This window comes from Phyllobates terribilis, unplaced genomic scaffold (assembly GCF_046119375.1).
Source record: "Phyllobates terribilis strain yellow unplaced genomic scaffold, ASM4611937v1 Scaffold_1__5_contigs__length_1240528914, whole genome shotgun sequence".
NCBI lineage: Eukaryota > Metazoa > Chordata > Amphibia > Anura > Dendrobatidae > Phyllobates > Phyllobates terribilis.
This window is the reverse complement of record NW_027362761.1, coordinates 945,711,023-945,732,082: the sequence shown is the minus strand read 5'-3', so window position 1 is coordinate 945,732,082 and position 21,060 is coordinate 945,711,023. Positions and strand designations below refer to the sequence as shown.

General features: G+C 46.8%; 1 protein-coding gene across 3 annotated transcripts in view; it reads left to right on the top strand.

The window, feature by feature from the left end:
• Nucleotides 1-21,060, top strand: part of CLGN (calmegin) — a 123,454-nt gene that overhangs the window by 30,201 nt on the left and 72,193 nt on the right. For all 3 annotated transcript variants that reach the window (XM_073642022.1, XM_073642013.1, XM_073642031.1), the window contains exon 2: nt 16,504-16,668. In XM_073642022.1, the coding sequence (XP_073498123.1) occupies nt 16,504-16,668 (165 nt within the window). The remainder of the gene's footprint in view (nt 1-16,503; nt 16,669-21,060) is intronic.

Genomic DNA, 21,060 nt, shown 5'->3' with positions numbered 1-21,060 from the left:
ATTAACCCCCGCAATGCTATGATCGAAGTCGATCGCAGCATTGCAGTGGCAAGGGGGGGTGAAACTTATACTCACCTCTCCTGTCGGCGTCCAGCGAGGTCTGCGGCGGCTTCCGGATGTTGCCATGACGACCCGTTGATGTCATGACAACATCCGGGTCTCCAGGAGGCAGGACGTTACTTTGGACATGCGCAGTGCGCTACCAAAGTAATGTCTCCCCTGTGTGCAGCGCTGACAGGCTTCATGGCATAGGGAGCTGCTGCTCTCTATGCCATGCAGCCGATCAAGCTGCAAAAAGTGAAAGTCCCATAGTGGGACAATGTGTAAGAGTAAAAAAAATAAAGTAGAAAAGTGGGGGAAAAATTTTTTTTTTTAAAAATATATATAAAAAAAAATGTAAAAAATAATCCCCAAAAAATAAAAATATATTGAACCCATAATATTTATTATGAAAAGAAACAAAAAAAAACAATAAAAGTACACATATTTGGTATCGCCGCGTCCGGAACGACCTGACCTATAAAACTGTCCCACTAGTTAACCCCTTTAGTGAACATGGTAAAAAAAAATAAACGAAGCAAAAAAACATGCTTTATCATCATACCGCCAAACAAAATGGAATAACACACGATCAAAAAGACGAATATAAATAAAAATGGTACCGCTGAAAGCATCTTGTCCCGCAAAAAAACAAGCTGCCACACAGCTCCATTATCCGAAAAATAAAAAAGTTATAGCTCTCAGAATAAAGCGATACAAAAAAAATATTTTTTTCTAGAAAATCGTTTTCATTGTGTAAAAGTGCCAAAACATAAAAAAACTATATAAATGCGGTACTGCTGTAAACATACTGACCCGAAGAATAAATCTGCCTTATCAATTTTACCACACGCGGAACGGCATAAAAAAAAAACAAACAAAAAATCCTGAATTGTTGGTCTTTGTTTATTCTGCCTCCCAAAAATCAGAATAGAAAGCAATCAAAAAATGTCACGTGCCCGAAAATGGTACCAATAAAAACGTCAACTTGTCCCGCAAAAAACAAACCATCACATGACTCGGTCGGCCAAAATATGGAAAAATTATAGCTCTCGAAATATGGTGATGCAAAAACTAGTCTTTGCAAAAAAAGCGTCTTTTAGTGTGTAACAGCTGTCAATCATAAAAACCCGATATGAATCTGGTATCGCACCGACCGGAAGAATAAAGTCTTCTAATCACTTATACCACACGAGGAATGGTGTAAAAAAATAAACTCTAGGGTTAGGGTTGTGCTAGGGTTGGGGCTGGGCTAGGTTTGGGGTTAGGGTTGTATTAGAGTTGGAGTTGGGATTTTTTCAAAAGTAAAGAAAAAAGAAAAATGATGACAATATGGCGACCAGTGTTGAGCGCAAGTGCTCGCTACTTGAGTTTGCATCGGTTGCTCGGGTATGCACTGAGTATCGCGGGTGTTCGAGTGACATGCTCGAGTCTCGGCCCCATATGCTTCACGGCCTAAAAAAACGTTGCTGGGATCGCCTGCCATGCACGAGCGATCCCCGCATGTTTTTTTTTGGGTATCTAACAACCGTGAAACATGCGGGGCAGGGACTCGAGCCTCTCACTCGAGCACCCGCGATACTTGGTGCATTCCCGAGTACCCGATGCAAACTCAAGTAGCGAGCACTTGCGCTCAAGACTAATGACAACTTATTCAATATGATGACCTAATGTTCTCAAATTCTGTCGTACCTCTGGGTTCAAAATGTACACTATACCCCTTGATAAAATCCTTGAGCGGTCTAGTTTCCAATATGGAGTCAATTGTGGGGGGGTTTCCACTATTTCGGCACATCAGGGGCTCCCGAAATGAGACATGGCGTCCGCTCTTGATTCCAGCCAATTTTGCGTTCAAAAAGTCACACAGTGCTCCTTCCCTTCTGCGCCCAAACAGTGTATTTTCCCCACATATGGGGTATTGGCGTACTCAGGAGAAATTGCACAACAGTTTTTAGGTTCCATTTTCTCCTCTTACCCTTGTGAAACTAAAAAAATTGGGCAAAAAGATCATTTTGGTGGAAAAAGTTAGATTTTTTTATTTTAACGGCTTCATGTTCTTAACATCTGTGAAGCACCTGGGGGTTAAGGGTGCTCACCACACATCTAGATAAGTTCCCTCAGGGGTCTAGTTTCCAAAATGGAGTCACTTGTGGGAGTTTTCCACTGTTTAGGCACATCAGGGGCACATCCGCTAATTATTCAAGCAAATTTTACATTCAAAAAGTCAAATGGTGCTCCTTCCCTTCCGAACCCTGCCGTATGCCCAAGCAGTGGTTTTCCCCCACATATGGGGTATTGGCTTACTCAGGAGAGATTGCACAACAAGTTGCATGGTGCAATTTCTCCTGTGACCCTTATGAAAATGCAAAACTGGGGGCCGAAAAACATTTTTGTGTGAAAAATGTGAAAATTTTATTTTCACAGCTCCATGTTATAAACTTCTGTGAAGCACCTGAGGGTTCAAGGTGCTCATCATACATCTAGATAAGTTCCCTGAGGGGGTCTAGTTTCCAAAATGGTGTCACTTGTGGGAGGTTTCCACTGTTTAGGCACATCAGGGGCTCTCCAAACGCAACATGGTGTCCGCCAATTATTCAAGCAAATTTTACATTCCCTTCTGAGCCCTGCTGTTCGCCCAAACAGTGTTTTTTCCCCACGTATCGGGTATCTGCGTGCTCAGGGGAAATTGCTCAACAAATTTTGGGGTCCATTTTTCTTGTTACCCCTGCAAAAATAAAAAATTGGGGGTCTAAAGTAACATTTTTGTGAAATAAGTTAAATGTTAATTTTTTTCTTCCCCATTCCAAAAATTCCTTTGAAGCACGTGAAGAGTTAATAAACTTCTTGAATGTGGTTTTGAGCACCTTGAGGGGTGCAGTTTTTAGAATGGTATCACTTTTGCATATTTTCTGTCATAAAGGCCCCTCAAAGTCACTTCAAATGTGATGTGGTCCCTAAAAAAATGGTTTTGTAAATTTTGTTGAAAAAATGAGAAATCGCTGATCAACTTTTAACCCTTATAGTGCACTAATAAAAAAAAATTTGGTTCAAAAATTGTGCTGATGTAAAGTACACATGTGGGAAATGTTATTTATTAACTATTTTGTGTAACATATCTCTCTGACTTAATGGAATAAAAATTTAAATTTTGAAAATTTTGAAAATTGTGAAATTTTCAAAATTTTCACCAAATTTCCAATGATATCAAAGAAATTTTACCACTATCATGGAGTACAATATGTCACGAAAAAACATTCTCAGAATCAGTGGGATCCATTGAAGCGTTTCAGAGTAATTACGTCATAAAGTGACAGTGGTCAGAATTGTAAAAATTGGCCTGGTCATTAATGTGCAAACCACCCTGGGGGAGTGAAGGGGTTAAAGAGCTCCTCCATGCTGCTAGACTTCTCTGGCTGGCTGCTGGCCTTCACCCAGGACATCCATCGGTCTTTATGGCAGGTACACGTGTTCCTGGAATCCTGCATGCACTCTCACACCAACTGTGGCAAGACGACTCGCTCGGCTCTCCCGGAGGCAGACTCAGGGCACACGTTTTCAGGTTACCTTTCCGCTGGTTTATTATGGCATAAAACTCATGCAGGGTTCCACAGGAAAAATAAACAAGACCCCTCTGGGTTAAACGGGAAAAACAAAACAAAATATAGCTCAGTCCATAGGTGAGCGGGTTCCGCCCGCTCTCGGTAGCACAACAAAGTCCTTGTGAAAAGCTCTACAGCTTCCACAACACTGTCTGGAGACTTCACTCTCCATACCACACTCCAGAGAAAAAAAAAAGAGACTGAGCTTTTACACATTGCTCAGCCACACACTGAGGGGAGGTAGGGGCATGGCGTCCCGCCCTCTTTGCCATTCCCATAAGGCTATGTGCCCACGCTGCGGAAATGAAGCAGAAATTTTCTGCTTCATTTCTGCATGTCCTCTCCCGGATAAACGCATGCGGAATTCCGCACACGTTTATCGTGTGTTTATCGCGCGATTTCCACATGCGGAATTGCCTTGCGTTTCTTATTGCATTGCAAAGGCAATTCCGCTTGCGGAAATGCAAAATTAATTGACATGCTGCGGATTTTTCCACGCATCAAAAACGCTGTGGAAAAATCCGCAGCATGGGCATTGAACTTGCGGAATCCCCTTGGGGACCATGGGGGGCGGATTACATAGCGTTTCACAAGCGTTTACGCTGCGGAAATTCCGCAGCATATACGCTTGAAAAACGCTAGGTGGGCACATAGCCTTAAACCGCACACCCTTTAATAGAGTAAACCCACCAGCATATAACATGCTGGCAGAAATAAAGTAGGTCTTAGTTCACACAGGAGAGCATCCTGAGTGACACATAACTCCCCTCACATATAAAACCAGTGACACTGTCACAGGTGGTTAAGATGGAGAATGAGGAAAAGACATGGGAAGAAAGGAGGGGTTAGTTACATCACAGCCACATCAGAGGAAGACAGGGAGAGAGAAAGGACAAATTGCTAAGAAAAGCAAACATTACTGCAATGCAATGAAACAGCAATACATGTAAGAAGTCCAATACAGTCTGTAAATTCCCAAATCATGGGACATAACAACTAGAAAGAGAGAAAAATATTCCAAGTGTGGCGAAATAGCAAAAAAAGCACAATTCCGCAATAGTTTTTAGGGTATTTTATTTACAATGTTCGATTCAGGGTAAAAATTACCTTCCAATATAATTCTCCAGGTCAGTACGATAATGGTGATACTAAACATGCATAGTTTTTGTTTTATTTAAGTAGTGAAAAAAAAATTAATAACATTTTTTTGCTTTTGTCACCATTTTCTTAGAGCCGTAACATTTTACATTTTAGGGATATGGAGCTGTGAGGACTTGTTTTTTTACGCCCTGTTTCAATGATTTTCGTGATACCATTTTAGGTTAGATATGATGTTTTGATGCCTATTATTACATTTTTTTGTGTTTTTGCTCCACTCGAAAAACTGCAATTCAGGCGTTTTGACGTTTTTTTTTTCTTACTGCATTAACTGATCAGGTTAATTTATTTTATATTTCGATAGATCAGACTTTTATGAACGCAGTGATACCATATACAGTACAGACCAAAAGTTTGGACACACCTCACTTAAAGATTTTTCTGTATTTTCATGACTTTGAAAATTGTACATTCACACTGAAGGCATCAAAACTATGAATTAACACATGTGGAATTATATACTTAACAAAAAAGTGTGAAACAACTGAAAATATGTCTTATATTCTAGGTTCTTCAAAGTAGCCACCTTTTGCTTTGATGACTGCTTTGCACACTCTTGGCATTCTCTTGATGAGCTTCAAGAGGTAGTCACCGGAAATGGTCTTCCAACAATCTTGAAGGAGTTCCCAGAGATGCTTAGCACTTGTTGGCCCTTTTGCCTTCACTCTGCGGTCCAGCTCACCCCAAATCATCTTGATTGGGTTCAGGTCTAGTGACTGTGGAGGCCAGGTCATCTGGCGTAGCACCCCATCACTCTCCTTCTTGGTAAAAATAGCCCTTACACAGTCTGGAAGTGTGTTTGGGGTCATTGTCCTGTTGAAAAATAAATGATGGTCCATCTAAACGCAAACCGGATGGAATAGCATGCCGCTGCAAGATGCTGTGGTAGCCATGCTGGTTCAGTATGCCTTCAATTTTGAATAAATCCCAAACAGTGTCACCAGCAAAGCACCCCCACACCATCACACCTCTTCCTCCATGCTTCACGGTGGGAACCAGGCATGTAGAGTCCATCCATTCACCTTTTCTGCGTCGCACAAAAACACGGTGGTTGGAACCAAAGATCTCAAATTTGGACTCCTCAGACCAAAGCACAGATTTCCACTGGTCTAATGTCCATTCCTTGTGTTCTTTAGCCCAAAAAAGTATTTTCTGCTTGTTGCCTGTCCTTAGCTTAGTGGTTTCCTAGCAGCTATTTTACCATGAAGGCCTGCTGCACAAAGTCACCTCTTAACAGTTGTTGTAGAGATGTGTCTGCTGCTAGAACTCTGTGTGGTATTGACCTGGTCTCTAATCTGAGCTGCTGTTAACCTGCGATTTCTGAGGCTGGTGACTCGGATAAACTTATCTTCAGAAGCAGAGGTGACTCTAGGTCTTCCTTTCCTGGGGCGGTCCTCATGTGAGCCAGTTTCTTTGTAGCGCTTGATGGTTTTTGCAGCTGCACTTGGGGACACTTTCAAAGTTTGCCCAATTTTTCGGACTGACTGACCTTCATTTCTTAAAGTAATGATGGCCACTCGTTTTTCTTTACTTAGCTGCCTTTTTCTTGCCATAATACAAATTCTAACAGTCTATTCAGTAGAACTATCAGCTGTGTATCCACCAGACTGCTGCACAACACAACTGATGGTCCCAACCCCATTTATAAGGCAAGAAATCCCATTTATTAAACCTGACAGGGCACACCTGTGAAGTGAAAACCATTTCCGGTGACTACCTCTTGAAGCTCATCAAGAGAATGCCAAGAGTGTGAAAAGCAGTCATCAAAGCAAAAGGTGGCTACTTTGAAGAACCTAGAATATAAGACATATTTTCAGTTGTTTCACACTTTTTTGTTAAGTATATAATTCCACATGTGTTAATTCATAGTTTTGATGCCTTCAGTGTGAATGTACAATTTTCAAAGTCATGAAAATACAGAAAAATCTTTAAATGAGAAGGTGTGTCCAAACTTTTGGTCTGTACTGTATGTGTATTTTTTCTATTTCTTCATTTTTAATGGGGGAAAATGCGTGGTTTGAACTGTTATATTTTTTTTTCATATTTTTTACAACTTTTTTTATTCTATTTGTTAGTCCCTTTAGTAGACTTGAACCTGTGATCATCTGATCGCTTGTGCTATATATAGCAATACCACAGTATTGCTGTATATAATGAAAATCACGGTCCACTATGAATACCCGCCAGAAGCTGGTGTTCAAAGGAGAACAATAAGGACAGGCACACGAGTCTTCAGCAGAGCCTTGGCCATCATGGCAACCAATCGTCGACCCACGATCACGTCACAGGAGCTCCAATGGGTGCATAGAATAGTGCGCCGTCTTCTGGCGAGCTGTATTTAACAGGTTAACAACCGCTAGTAGAGTTCCGCTCAACACGCAGTTGTTAGATGCAGATGATGGCTCAGCTTGTGAACCCTCATCAAAGTCAGGTTGCCGGCATATGACATACCAATATGTCATATGTCGGTAAGGGGTTAAAGGATTATTCTCATCATTAAAAGTTATCACCCACCCAAAGGATAGGTGATAACTTGCGGAAAGGTGGGGCTCCAACTGCTGGAATCCACATTGATCCCAAGAACAGTCTGAAATGCCCGGCCAGTATGGTAAAATGGCCACATCTTACTATTTACAGTAGTCCCATAGAGACAAGGCATGTCAGAGCCCCATTCTTGGAATCGGTGGGAGTTTCAGGAGTAAGACCCCTACAAATCTGCCAGTTATCAACTGTCCGTTGGGTGGGTGTAGGACTGGGCAATTTTTCTTAAAATTAAACCTTGATTTTTGTTAAAAAGAATTTTAATCAGATTTTCTGGCTTAAAGATGATCAGAATGGGGAATCTGTGATTAGGATCAACTTTCCTAAGCCGTCTATATGGGCATGTAGATCATAGGAAGCTGAATATAATGATACCTTGATATCTGCGGTTCAATGTTGCAGGTAGCTTTGGCGGCAACGAGCATGTGTCGTTCTGTATACTTCACATGCGCTGGAAGCCACAGAGTCATCCAGTTAGAAAGAGAGAGCAGGTCATAGTACATGAGATATCAGTCATATATTATCTTTGTACATGTCGGTATAGTATACACATAAAGTATACAGTGTAATATATGACTGGAATCTGATGATATACTGTGACAACACATATCAGATGTTATGTACACGATAATATGTATGTACAAGATAATATGTGATGGTATATATTACACCAGGGTTGTCAAACTCATTTTCACCGAGGGCCACATTAGCATTATGGTTACCTTTAAAGGGCCGCTTATAATTCTAAGGGCTCATGCAGACGTCTGTGCAACATGGTATTTGAATGGACTGCAATGCATGGACTGGCCATAAGCTATAAGACAGCTGTCCCTAGGTAGTAGGGATAAGAGACCTGTCCCTGGTAGTAGGGCTATAAACGGTCTTTCCCTGGGTAGTGCGGCTAAGAGTGCTATCCCTGTGTTCTAGGGCTAAGATAATTGTCCCTGTATTGTGGGGCTAAGAATGCTGTTTGTGGGTAGTAGGACTAAGAGCTCTGTCCCAGGATAGCAGGGCTAAGTGAGCTTTTCCTGGGTAGTAGGGCTAAGAGCACTGTCCCTCGGTAGTAGGGCTAGGAGAGATGTTCCTGGGTAGTAGAGCTAAGAGGTTTGTTCTTGTGTAGTAGGGCTAAGAGAGCTGTTCCTGGGTAGTAGGATAAGAGCGCTGTCCCCGTGCATACTAGGGCTAAGAGAGTTGTCCCTGTAGTAGGGCTAAAAATGCTGTTCCTGGGAGTAGGGCTAAAAACGCTGTCCCTGGGTAGTAGGGCTAGCAGAGCTGTTCCTGGGTAGTAGGGCTAAGAGCGCTGTCCTTGTGCATACTTGGGCTAAGAGAGTTGTCCCTCTGTAGTAGGGCTAAGAGCCCTGTCCCTGGGTAGTAGGGATAGCAGTGCTGTTCCTGGGTGGTAGTGTAAGAGGAAGTAGTGATACACCTGAAGAGCCCTTGCGAGATGTAACATTAATGAGGAAAGACTGCCATCTACTGGCTAGGCGAAATCAGGTGGAACCAATTTGTACCGTAAGAATTGCAGGGGGAGCAACTTTGTGTGTTGGACCTGGTCAGGTGACTCGCATGACAGTGTTCTTGGATATAAAAGCCCTGCTCGCCAAACCGCAGGCAGATTTGGCGCCAAGAGAGAGAGCAGAAAAGACGCAGACCAGGAATAGCGCTATGGCCAGTGTGACAGGCCTCTGCGGGAAGTGTACGCCACCAAGGTGCCGATCACCGCCTGACAAGGTTCAGACTACGCCCGGGAAGACTCAGAGTGCCGACTGTGCTGGTCAAGACCAGGACTTGCGCCGGTCAAGACCCAGAGATCAGACGTCGTCCGTCAGGAGCCGAGGCCCAGTCCTTTCCTCTCCAGGCCCAGGAGACATTCTACGACGGTCAAGCAGTGAAGATCTGCGATGAGACAACGACTAGAGAGGCACACCTGCTATTGCGTGTGATAGTGCGAGTGAGCAGGGCCGTCACTTCCAGCTATAACATACGGTACCAGGGTCGGCTGGGATCAAGACAACAGGTTGGGAAGGGGCCGGTTGGTGCGTGGGAGGCTCACACCCTTTAATAGACTTCGTCAGAAAGACTTACGGCCTAGCGGGAAATACCACCTTTGTAAAGAGAACATCAGTATTACTATTTCATTTGTATCGTTATTTCATTCATTGTTCATTTGCCTTGTTATTATCACCAATTATTTAGAATTACTGTAACTTACTACTGTATTTAAACAGCATTATATCATTCACTGACCATTCCTGCCTTGTGTCCTCTGTGCACTGCATCCATTCACCTGCATTACAGTAGGGCTAAGTTCGCGCTCTCTGGGTAGTAGGACTAAGAGTATTGTCCCTCAGTAGTAGGACTAAGAGAGCTGTCCCTGGGTAGTAGAGCTAATAGCGCTATTCCAGGGTAGTAGGGCTAAGAGCGCTGTCATTGGGGTGTATGTGTCACGCTGTCTCTGTATACTGGAGGTAGGGAGCCTAAGCTGACCCTAAGCTGGGGCCCTGACTAATCCCTCAACCTGGAGGTACTGTTAAAGGTACAGAGGTCCAGGCCGCCAGCGTAACCCCTACCTCCTGAGGATCCCTGCACCTAAGTAATCTAGTCCTGAGAAGGACCCCGATCACAACAAAAGAGGACAAGTAATAATATGCCCACACACAGTACTTAGACGAACGAGACAGTACAAGGGAAAAACCAAAACCACCTTGCATACAAAAACTACACAACTACAACAGAGGGAACTCCAACGGGAAAGGAGATAAATGATAAAGCGAGGAAGGGAAAAAACACTCCAAATACACTTATCTCAGAAACTCCAAATACAACGATCCGCTCTGTAAGTCTGTGTGAAATGCTTTCACCGACACTTCCCAAACAGACCAGCAGGAATATGAAGGAGTCTCATTACAGCAACATTGATTGCAGCTGGGCGAGGCTGGACCTAGTCTAGCACAGAGAGAGAGAGAATTAACTCCCTCACTGCCGAAAGCACCAAGCACCAAAAAGTCAGCTGCGAGAAGTCAGGCTGTGTAATCGTGACGATCTTCGTGGCGACACACCCGTGACAGTATGGCTAAGACAGCTGTCCCTGGGGTATGAGAGCCAAGAGAGCTGTTCCTGGATAGTAGGGCTAGGAGGACTGTCCCTGTTTAGTAGGGCTAAGAGAGCTGTACCTCCCTATGCTAAGTACTGGTTGCGTATGCACTCATTCAAATATGGAACCTGTTCCCTTTTCCGGCCCCTCTGCTAAGTACTGGCTGCCTCTATTCTGATTTAAAGATGGAACCTGCTTCCTTTGCCATCCCTTTTGTTAAGTTCTTGCTGACTGCATCCACTCGGTTTCAAAGATGGCACAAGCTCCTTGTGCTGGAGCTGCCCCCTCTACTAAGTGCTGGCTGCATCTGCTCATGTTCCAAGATAACACCAGCTGCCTGTGTTGGCTCCACCCTCTCTGCTATGCGTTGGCTGTGTTGACATAGAACGCAGTCATTATTTCGCAGATGGGGTGGTGCCAGCACAGGTGGGTACTATCTTGGATTTTGAGTTCCGGTGCAAACCTCCACACTGCTCTTTAAAAGAAACCCGCAGGCAGTAGACGCAGAAGGATCGGCTCTCCATATTTGAAAAGTGGAGAGCTGGTCCTTCTGTGTCTTGACCTTGCGTGGCGGGCTGGATTCGGCCTGCGGGCTGTGAGTTTGACACGCAATTACACCATGTCTGCAGAGCATCAGATATTATACCAACAACACATTAAAGCCCCCGTCACACTAAGCGAGATCGCTGCTGAGTCGCAAGTTTTGTGACGCAACAGTGACCTCAGTAGCGATCTCGCTACGTTTGAAACTTAGCAGCGACCAGGCCCCTGCTGTGAGATCGCTGGTCGTGTCGAAATGGTCTGGACATTTCTTTGATCGTTGAGGCCCCGCTGGGTAGCATGTAACATTTATCCAGCTACGTATTGTACTTCTCTGTCCTGATCTTGCTCACCTCCACCCTCCTCCATATCACTGGCCCCAGCCAGCGCAAGCTCAGTGAGCGCTAAACTCCTCTCCATGTTTGCAATGCTCCTGAGTGCTAGCTGCACATTTAGATCCAGTATCTGGGCTTCTGACGTGCCCCTGGGCCTGTGTCGCGCTGCGTTGCGCACGCGGGAGCTTACCCGGAGCCGGATCTGTTGAGGGTTGTAGTCTCGTGGCGGTGACCCGGTCCGTGCCCAGGGTGTCAAACTAAGTGGCAGTCTATGGCAGAAGATGTTAACTTGGATGTCGACTACGCCACCCGTTGAGTGCGGCTTTGAAGCCGCCGCTGCAGAACAGTCCGCTGAGGCCGGTGGTATGGGTGCAGCGATGATGTTATAACCCCCAACGGGAGGGGTATGGCCTCAGGGCAGCAGGTGAAGATGATGGGGGTTGTGACGGTGCAGTAAGAAGAGTCAGAGTCAGGAGATGCAGTTTCAGGGTTTTTACTCACGGGTGTTCTCTCAGTCACTCTGGCCTTGAGTGACCACCCGAGCCGTGCTGCGTCCACCAGGTCCTGGACTCGGCTAACCCCCAGGCAGTTCCGGAGCGTGGTCCTGAGCTCCCTTCTCTCTCTCTCTGTCTCTGGCCGTTCCCACCAGGGATCCACCTTTGGCCGGCTCCCTCGGGTCTCTTGGTGGTCAAACCTCCTCTGGGTTCCCTGACCCTATACTTGGTGTGCCTTTCTGGTGGATTTGGTGAGGGTCGTGGCAAATCTTGACCACGACCTCCGGTTCCTGGCTGAGGATAAGTGGCCTCCACCAGTTCGGGTTCCGGTACCCGTGTCCGCCAACCCTTCACCCTTTTTGGTCTGATTCTGGGTTCTTAGGGTTCCCTCTGGTCTTCCACTCTGGGCCTTTCTTTCTCCTCTCTCCTCTGCAGGCTTGGCTCTGGAGCTGGGCCCAACTGGAGCCACAGCTCCCAGTCAGCCCTCCTGGCTGAGCTCCTCTGCTCTGCTCCTCCTCAGGCTGAACTCGACTAAAAAGACCCTGTCCTAAGATGGTGCCCACCTTATATACTCCCTCTATGTGTGAACCCAGGTGACCAGCACCCAATGGGCTCCTAGCTTTACCCAGACTACTCCCCCTATCTGCCCCTACACTACTGGGATGTTCCACCCCCCTCCCACTCCAGCCAGGGACAGACGCTGTCGTACCTGCACATATACTGGTGGGAGTACCGTTGTTCTGTCCCCCGGAAATGGGATGTATGTAGTGCATGCAGCCTACTAAGCTCAGTTCCGCACTCCATCCTTACCCGGGAGTGGAATACCACACCACTGGCTTGAGGTGTAATACCCCTGTAGCAGCCGAATCCTCAGGGTGCTACATTCCCCCCTGGTAAATCACAGCACGTCCTCGGGCTGTAAAAGAGCAAAAACATAAAACATACAAGCTTTTTAAAGTGCACTACATATAAAATATATAAACAGTAACCTTCAATCATCCCTTTATGGGAGGTACTTCTCTTTTAAAATGTTACGGACACATCATAAAATAATATTAACTCTTTCATCATAATAAAACTTTTCATATAAAACATTTTTGACCTCTGGCCACTTGTGCAAATTGTGACCAGGTAAGTGCCACAGTCTCTGGTAGAAAAAACAGTTTCCTATAAAACCAGTAGGGGGCGCCTTAGAAAGCGCAACTATATACAAGGGGAGGTGGCCGCTCTCAGTCCTCGGCCAGTGGGATTAGGGAAGAATGACCGCTCTCAGTCCTCGGCCAGTGGGATTAAGGGACATACGGGTAACAGTTTAATTTGCTGGTCCCAACGGTGACTATAATGGTAACAGTTCCTGTACCCTAACGGGTAACTATTTTACAGTTCCATTTACCGTACTTTAGTAGCGGCGTCCTCCTGCTCCTTCCTCCGTGTACCCTTCAGACCCGTCCGGGTCCTCTTGCTCCTCCTGACACCTCAGCTCTTTCTCTGTCAGTCGGTGTACATGAAGGGCATAGGGTCCTTTGGCACATTGGTGCCGGGTGAAGGTGACCTCATCACCCAGGTAAAGGTCACGACCTCTGTGTCCCTCCGGTAGGTGGGACTCGACATCTCTTCTGGTCACGAAGACGTCGCCGGGGGTGTGATGATCTCTGATGAAGCCCCAACCGTGCTGCAGTTGGAATTTGATTACAGTCCCGGTGGCACGGGGACCGTGGGCTGCACGGGGGTTCCTTCGGGTCCGGCTCTTTTGCTCTGCACTCTTCACTTGCAGCCGCTCCTCGCGGACCCGCCTCTCTCGCCGTTCCCGGTCGAAAACCTCTAACTGCTGCCGGCAGCACTCTGCACGCTCCGCTGCAGCCGCCCGGGTCTCTTGAGTGAACCCGATGAGGTCTCCTCCAGTGGGGTCCCACGCAATCTGCGCTTCCTCCAGCGAGAGTGGGGTGATCTTGGCTTGTGCCGGAGCCGGGATCAGGGGCTCATCCAGGGGTCTTTCTTTCCGGAGTCGGGGATGGTAGTACTCCGGTGGCCACTCAAAAGGCTGCCCATCCGGGCAAGTGTGCTGGGCAAACAAGTCTTCACCCAGGTGCGGCACAGTGGAAGTTGAGGGCGCGGTGGTGGCAGCGGCGCCCGGGATCACTAGGCCTTGCGACCAGGCTTGGGGTACCCTGAAGGTAAAGGGCACCGTGAAGACGGCGGCGCCCGGGGGCACTCGGCCTTGCGACCAGGCCGGTGGCGTCTCCTGCTTGGCCGCGCTCAGGGTTGAGGCGCGTGACGTCACAGGGGGCGTGGTCGCGGCTCCTGCTTGGGGCCTAGTCTGGAGCGGTAGCGGTGCGGCAACGGGCACGATCAGTGGGACTTCGGGCTCTGCGACGGGGAGCGGGGGTAGGCTTACGGTGGCTGGGCTTGGGGTAGTAACGTCCCCTTTACTTGCCTCCGTCTCTTCAGCTCCCTCTGCGGCGTCGTCTCCGGCCTCCGTCCCTTCTGCATCCTCTTCAGGGGCAGGCGTGCTCCTCGTTGCGGGTGGTGTGCTCCGCTGGCGGGTTCCAGCCTGCTGGGCCATCTCCCTGCTCCATTCCGTCAGCATTTCTCGCTGCACCTGGGCCATCCTCCTTGCGAGGCCCTCCAGCGCGGTCTGTGCACGCTCCCAGTCTCGGGGGAGCTGTGCCAGGATCTCCACCAGGTCTTGTGGGGTGGTTGCTTGCATCAGGCTCCTGACCACAGGGTCGGTGCTGCCTGCCTCTCCCTCCATCTCCGGGTACGGCTCCTCTAGATTCCTCCAGGCTGCACCCATCTTCGCTCTTTTGTTCTGTCTCCGCCCACACTCAGGGCGGTCCTGGGGCAACTTGGTGATTGTCAGTTCCAGGGGCAGACCCCCCACGCTGATGGACATCGCTAGCATCGCAGCCTCTGCTGGTGGGGGCGGTCTTCGTTTTTGGCGCCATTCTTGGTCCTGGCCCACGATGGGAGGTCGTCTCTTACCACCCTCTGGCACGCCCATAATGGCGTCCGCTCTGCCAGGGCGGGAAATCTTCTCAGATGGCGGGAATCGTCTCCCAGTGGCGGGAAACTCCGTGGATGGCGGGAAAAAGCTGCAGATGGCGGGCAACCGGCGGGAAACGACCCGTGATGGCGTCCGATGGCGGGGACCCTCCGGAATTGGCGGGAGACTTCTTTTTACGGTACAGATAAACTTTTCTTCAGGCACGCAGTACCCGGTGGTTGCGGGCACGTTATCCTGCCGACTATGCCAAAAGTTGACGCGCCCCTGGGCCTGTGTCGCGCTGCGTTGCGCACGCGGGAGCTTACCCGGAGCCGGATCTGTTGAGGGTTGTAGTCTCGTGGCGGTGACCCGGTCCGTGCCCAGGGTGTCAAACTAAGTGGCAGTCTATGGCAGAAGATGTTAACTTGGATGTCGACTACGCCACCCGTTGAGTGCGGCTTTGAAGCCGCCGCTGCAGAACAGTCCGCTGAGGCCGGTGGTATGGGTGCAGCGATGATGTTATAACCCCCAACGGGAGGGGTATGGCCTCAGGGCAGCAGGTGAAGATGATGGGGGTTGTGACGGTGCAGTAAGAAGAGTCAGAGTCAGGAGATGCAGTTTCAGGGTTTTTACTCACGGGTGTTCTCTCAGTCACTCTGGCCTTGAGTGACCACCCGAGCCGTGCTGCGTCCACCAGGTCCTGGACTCGGCTAACCCCCAGGCAGTTCTGGAGCGTGGTCCTGAGCTCCCTTCTCTCTCTCTCTGTCTCTGGCCGTTCCCACCAGGGATCCACCTTTGGCTGGCTCCCTCGGGTCTCTTGGTGGTCAAACCTCCTCTGGGTTCCCTGACCCTATACTTGGTGTGCCTTTCTGGTGGATTTGGTGAGGGTCGTGGCAAATCTTGACCACGACCTCCGGTTCCTGGCTGAGGATAAGTGGCCTCCACCAGTTCGGGTTCCGGTACCCGTGTCCGCCAACCCTTCACCCTTTTTGGTCTGATTCTGGGTTCTTAGGGTTCCCTCTGGTCTTCCACTCTGGGCCTTTCTTTCTCCTCTCTCCTCTGCAGGCTTGGCTCTGGAGCTGGGCCCAACTGGAGCCACAGCTCCCAGTCAGCCCTCCTGGCTGAGCTCCTCTGCTCTGCTCCTTCTCAGGCTGAACTCGACTAAAAAGACCCTGTCCTAAGATGGTGCCCACCTTATATACTCCCTCTATGTGTGAACCCAGGTGACCAGCACCCAATGGGCTCCTAGCTTTACCCAGACTACTCCCCCTATCTGCCCCTACACTACTGGGATGTTCCACCCCCCTCCCACTCCAGCCAGGGACAGACGCTGTCGTACCTGCACATATACTGGTGGGAGTACCGTTGTTCTGTCCCCCGGAAATGGGATGTATGTAGTGCATGCAGCCTACTAAGCTCAGTTCCACACTCCATCCTTACCCGGGAGTGGAATACCACACCTCTGGCTTGAGGTGTAATACCCCTGTAGCAGCCGAATCCTCAGGGTGCTACACTTCCAAACATGTAAATGTAAAGATGTTACATGTAAATGTAAAATATTCCTCTCTGTTCTTTGTAATTGACCTGTGTATGTCACCATTGCTCACATAATATGTACGGCATTGCCTGCTGTCCTATTCTACACGTCAGGACCCCATATGGCAGCAGTTTTCAGGACTGATGGACATCTCATATCGCTAATAATGTTTGCACCTTTCAGATTTCTACAATGCAGCCATATTGGAGGTGGAAGAGATGTCTATGTTTGGCCATATTGCTCCTTGGCTTGGCAACTGCTGAAATCAATGACAAAGAAGAGGATGATGAGGATGACGGTATAGATGTCACAGAAGCCAAGAGTGAAGAGCAAGTGAGTTATTTACAGGTAGGCCCTGTATATTTTGTATACTGTATGTACTATTTTAAACCAATAAACATGTCTTCAGCTTCTTCTAAGAATAACATACTCAAACTAGTCACCGATTCTTGTTACCAAGAATTTTCTTTTCTTTTGTTATTCTCTGATTGTTGTCATGAAGTCTGATTCATAGATGCCCTTCCAAATGTATAATGTGACACATTCATTAGCCAGTATCAGCCAAATGTGAAACACAAAATTGTCCATTTTTGCAAGCTCTTGAGTATATGTTTTCAGGCTAAAATACAGGAATAAAAATGTCTCCAACTATATGGCAAATGTGATGTCAGTGTGATCAATCCTTCTTAATAATTGCTATTTGAATAAACATGTACAGTACAGACCAAAAGTTTGGGCACACCTTCTCATTTAAAGATTTTTCTGTATTTTCATGACTATGAAAATTGTACATTCACACTGAAGGCATCAAAACTATGAATTAACACATGTGGAATTATATACTTAACAAAAAAGTGTGAAACAACTGAAAATATGTCTTATATTCTAGGTTCTTCAAAGTAGCCACCTTTTGCTTTGATGACTGCTTTGCACACTCTTGGCATTCTCTTGATGAGCTTCAAGAGGTAGTCACCGGAAATGGTTTTCACTTCACAGGTGTGCCCTGTCAGGTTTAATAAGTGTGATTTCTTGCCTTATAAATGGGGTTGGGGCCATCAGTTGTGTTGTGCAGAAGTCTGGTGGATACACAGCTGATAGTCCTACTGAATAGACTGTTAGCTGCTTTTTTCTTGCCATAATACAAATTCTAACTAAAGAAAAACGAGTGGCCATCATTACTTTAAGAAATGAAGGTTAGTCAGTGCGAAAAATTGGGAAAACTTTGAAAGTGTTCTCAAGTGCAGTTGCAAAAACCATCAAGCGCTACAAAGAAACTGGCTCACATGAGGCCGCCCCAGGAAAGGAAGACCAAGAGTCACCTCTGCTTCTGAGGATAAGTTTATCCGAGTCACCAGCCTCAGAAATCGCAGGTTAACAGCAGCTCAGATTAGAGACCAGGTCAATGCCACACAGAGTTCTAGCAGCAGGCACATCTTTACAACAACTGTTAAGAGGAGACTTTGTGCAGCAGGCCTTCATGGTAAAATAGCTGCTAGGAAACCACTGCTAAGGACAGGCAACAAGCAGAAGAGACTTGTTTGGGCTAAAGAACACAAGGGATGGACATTAGATCAGTGGAAATCTGTGCTTTGGTCTGATGAGTCCAAATTTGAGATCTTTGGTTCCTTCCACCGTGTCTTTGTGCAACATAGAAAAGGTGAACAGATGGACTCTACATGCCTGGTTCCCACCGTGAAGCATGGAGGAGGAGGTGTGATGCTGTGGGGGTGCTTTTGCTGGTGACACTGTTGGGGATTTATTCAAAATTGAAGGCATACTGAACCAGCATGGCTACCACAGCATCTTGCAGCGGCATGCTATTCCATCCGGTTTGCGTTTAGTTGGACCATCATTTATTTTTCAACAGAACAATGACCCCAAACACACCTCCCGGCTGTGTAAGGGCTATTTGACCAAGAAGGAGAGTGATGGGGTGCTACGCCAGATGACCTGGCCTCCACAGTCACCAGACCTGAACCAAATCGAGATGGTTTGAGGTGAGCTGGACCGCAAAGTGAAGGCAAAAGGGCCAACAAGTGCTAAGCATCTCTGGGAACTCCTTCAAGATTGTAAGAAGACCATTTCCGGTGACTACCTCTTGAAGCTCATCAAGAGAATGCCAAGAGTGTGCAAAGCAGTCATCAAAGCAAAAGGTGGCTACTTTGAAGAACCTAGAATATAAGACATCTTTTCAGTTGTTTCACACTTTTTTGTTAAGCATATAATTCCACATGTGTTAATTCATAGTTTTGATGCCTTCAGTGTGAATGTACAATTTTCATAGTCGTGAAAATACAGAAAAATCTTTAAATGAGAAGGTGTGTCCAAACTTTTGGTCTGTACTGTATATGGTGGCTCAGTGGTTAGCACTGTTGCTTTGCAGCTCTAGGTTCTTGGGTTCAAATCCCACCAAAGACCACATCTGCAAGGAGTTTGTATTTTCTCCTCATGTTTTTATGGGTTTCTTCTGGGTTCTCCGGTTTCCTCCCACACTCCTAAGGCATACTGATAGGAAATTTAGATTGTGACCACCAATGAGGACAGTGATGATGATATCTGTAAAGTGTGGAATTAATGGTGCTATATAAGTGAGTAAAATAAATATACACTGCACTATTATCATTGACAATTGTTATGTGCACATCCAAACCACGGTCGGCCTGTCTAAACAGGCAAAAATATAGCAGTTGTTTAATATCCTGTGTGTACATTCTGAGTGATGCGCACAGAATTATTGTTAATAGATCGTTCAGTGTACATAGGCTGTCACTGCTCTCTGCAGTTTACAAATCATTTCACCTAACAAACGTTTTGCTTGTTCGGGGGGTGACTGGCAGCCTGTTACACTGAAAGATTATTGGAAAATTAGTGTTCCTAGAAATGCTCATTTCCATTAATCGTGCAGTGTCATTGTACCCTTAGGCTATGTCCACATCTGTGCAAAGTTTCCATTTGGAGCCTCTAATGCAGATGAAATTATATTGAACAGGAAAAATAATGCTGCATGGTGGACAAATTGCCAGAAACTATTGTAAGTTAGTGGACACCTTGTGTGTTAGTGGTGACCATCGTAAGATGAACGTGAGAGTGTGTTTCTGTTCGTATTGAAAACCACAACATAGTCTATGTGAACCAGGTATTAACACTAAGAAGATAACCTCTTCTCAAAAGTAAGTAAAAGTGTCATAGAATCATATACTTGACAACTGGCTAAAATGTGAAGATTATAAGTCTAGTATATCTCCTGAAATAGTATACACATGTTAGGTCTATTGGTCCTATGAAAGGTTTCTAAAAAAACTGCATTCTATCACTTATTAGGGTATTTGACTGTAAGGCCACGTTCATACGTTCAGTGTTTGGTCAGTATTTTACCTCAGTATTTGTAAGCCAAAATCAGGAGTGGAACAATCAGAGGAAAAGTATAATAGAAACACATCACCACTTCTGCAGTTTTTATCCACTCCTGGTTTTGGCTTACAAATACTGAGGAACAAAATGAACATAAACCTTGCTGGAAATAAATAAAAAGCAAGTGCATTTAAATAAAATAGGGTTCTTAGTAACACTGTTTTTGATCAAAAATAGTATGAAAGCTATCCCACCACGACAAGGTGGGATAGCTTTCTTTGTCGTGGTGGAATAGCTTTCACACTATTACAAATACTGAGGTAAATACTGAGGTAAATACTGAGGTACTATTAAGGCCCCGTCACACTAAGCGATGCAGCAGCGATCCCGACAACGATACGACCTGTCATCGCTAATACATCGCTGGTGAGCTGTCAAACAGGCAGGCTCACCGGCGATGAGGGAAGCAGCGACATCGTCCACGATGTCTTGCTCCCGGTTACCAGCCTGCTGCTGAAGCAGGAGCAGGCTGGTAGCTATGGTAAACATCGGGTTACTAGGGGCACACGCGCACTTAGTAACCCGATGTTTATCATGGATACGACTCTGCTAAGGTGAACGGTAACCTCCCGCGCACCGTAGCAGAGTGGTGTCCATGGTAAACAGCGGGTTACTAAGTGCGCGTGTGCCCCTAGTAACCCGATGTTTACCATGGATACCAGCCTGATCGTTGGTCTCGCTGGTCACACACAGCGATGTGTGCTGGCCAGCGGGAGGCCAACGACCAAAAAATGGTCTAGGACACTTTGCAGCGATCAGCGACCTCACAGCAGGGGCCTGATCGTTGCTAAGTGTCACACATAGCGACATCGCTGGTGAGGTCGCTGTTGCGTCATCAAAACCGTGACACAGCAGCGATCTCGCTATGTGAGACGGGGGCTTTATAAATACTGAGGTAAAAAACTCCTCCTCCATACTAAACGTGTGAACATAGCCAAACAGACCCCAAGCTTGGACCCTTTTCTTTTAGCCAGAGAATGGCTGCCAACAAAGAGGCTTCTACTTTAGTAGAGGTGCACAAACATGAGTTACATTGGTACCTATTTAATAGAATGGATTCCATCCATGTAATGTTACATTTCCCCCTGAAAATGTATTGCTGATTAAAAAGCGAAAAAAAATATATGTATATGACTCGCCCCCTGGGCCGTGGGGCACTAGGTACCGGGCAATAGGGAGACGATGGGGGTAGTAGTGGCGACCCGGTCCCGTGGCTCAGAGTGGTCAGACCAGTGGCAGTCTTTTAGATGTTTTAGATAATGTCCAACTACGCCACCCGTGGATTGCGGTTATTAGGAACCGCCGCTGCAGGGCAGACCGCTGGGGCCG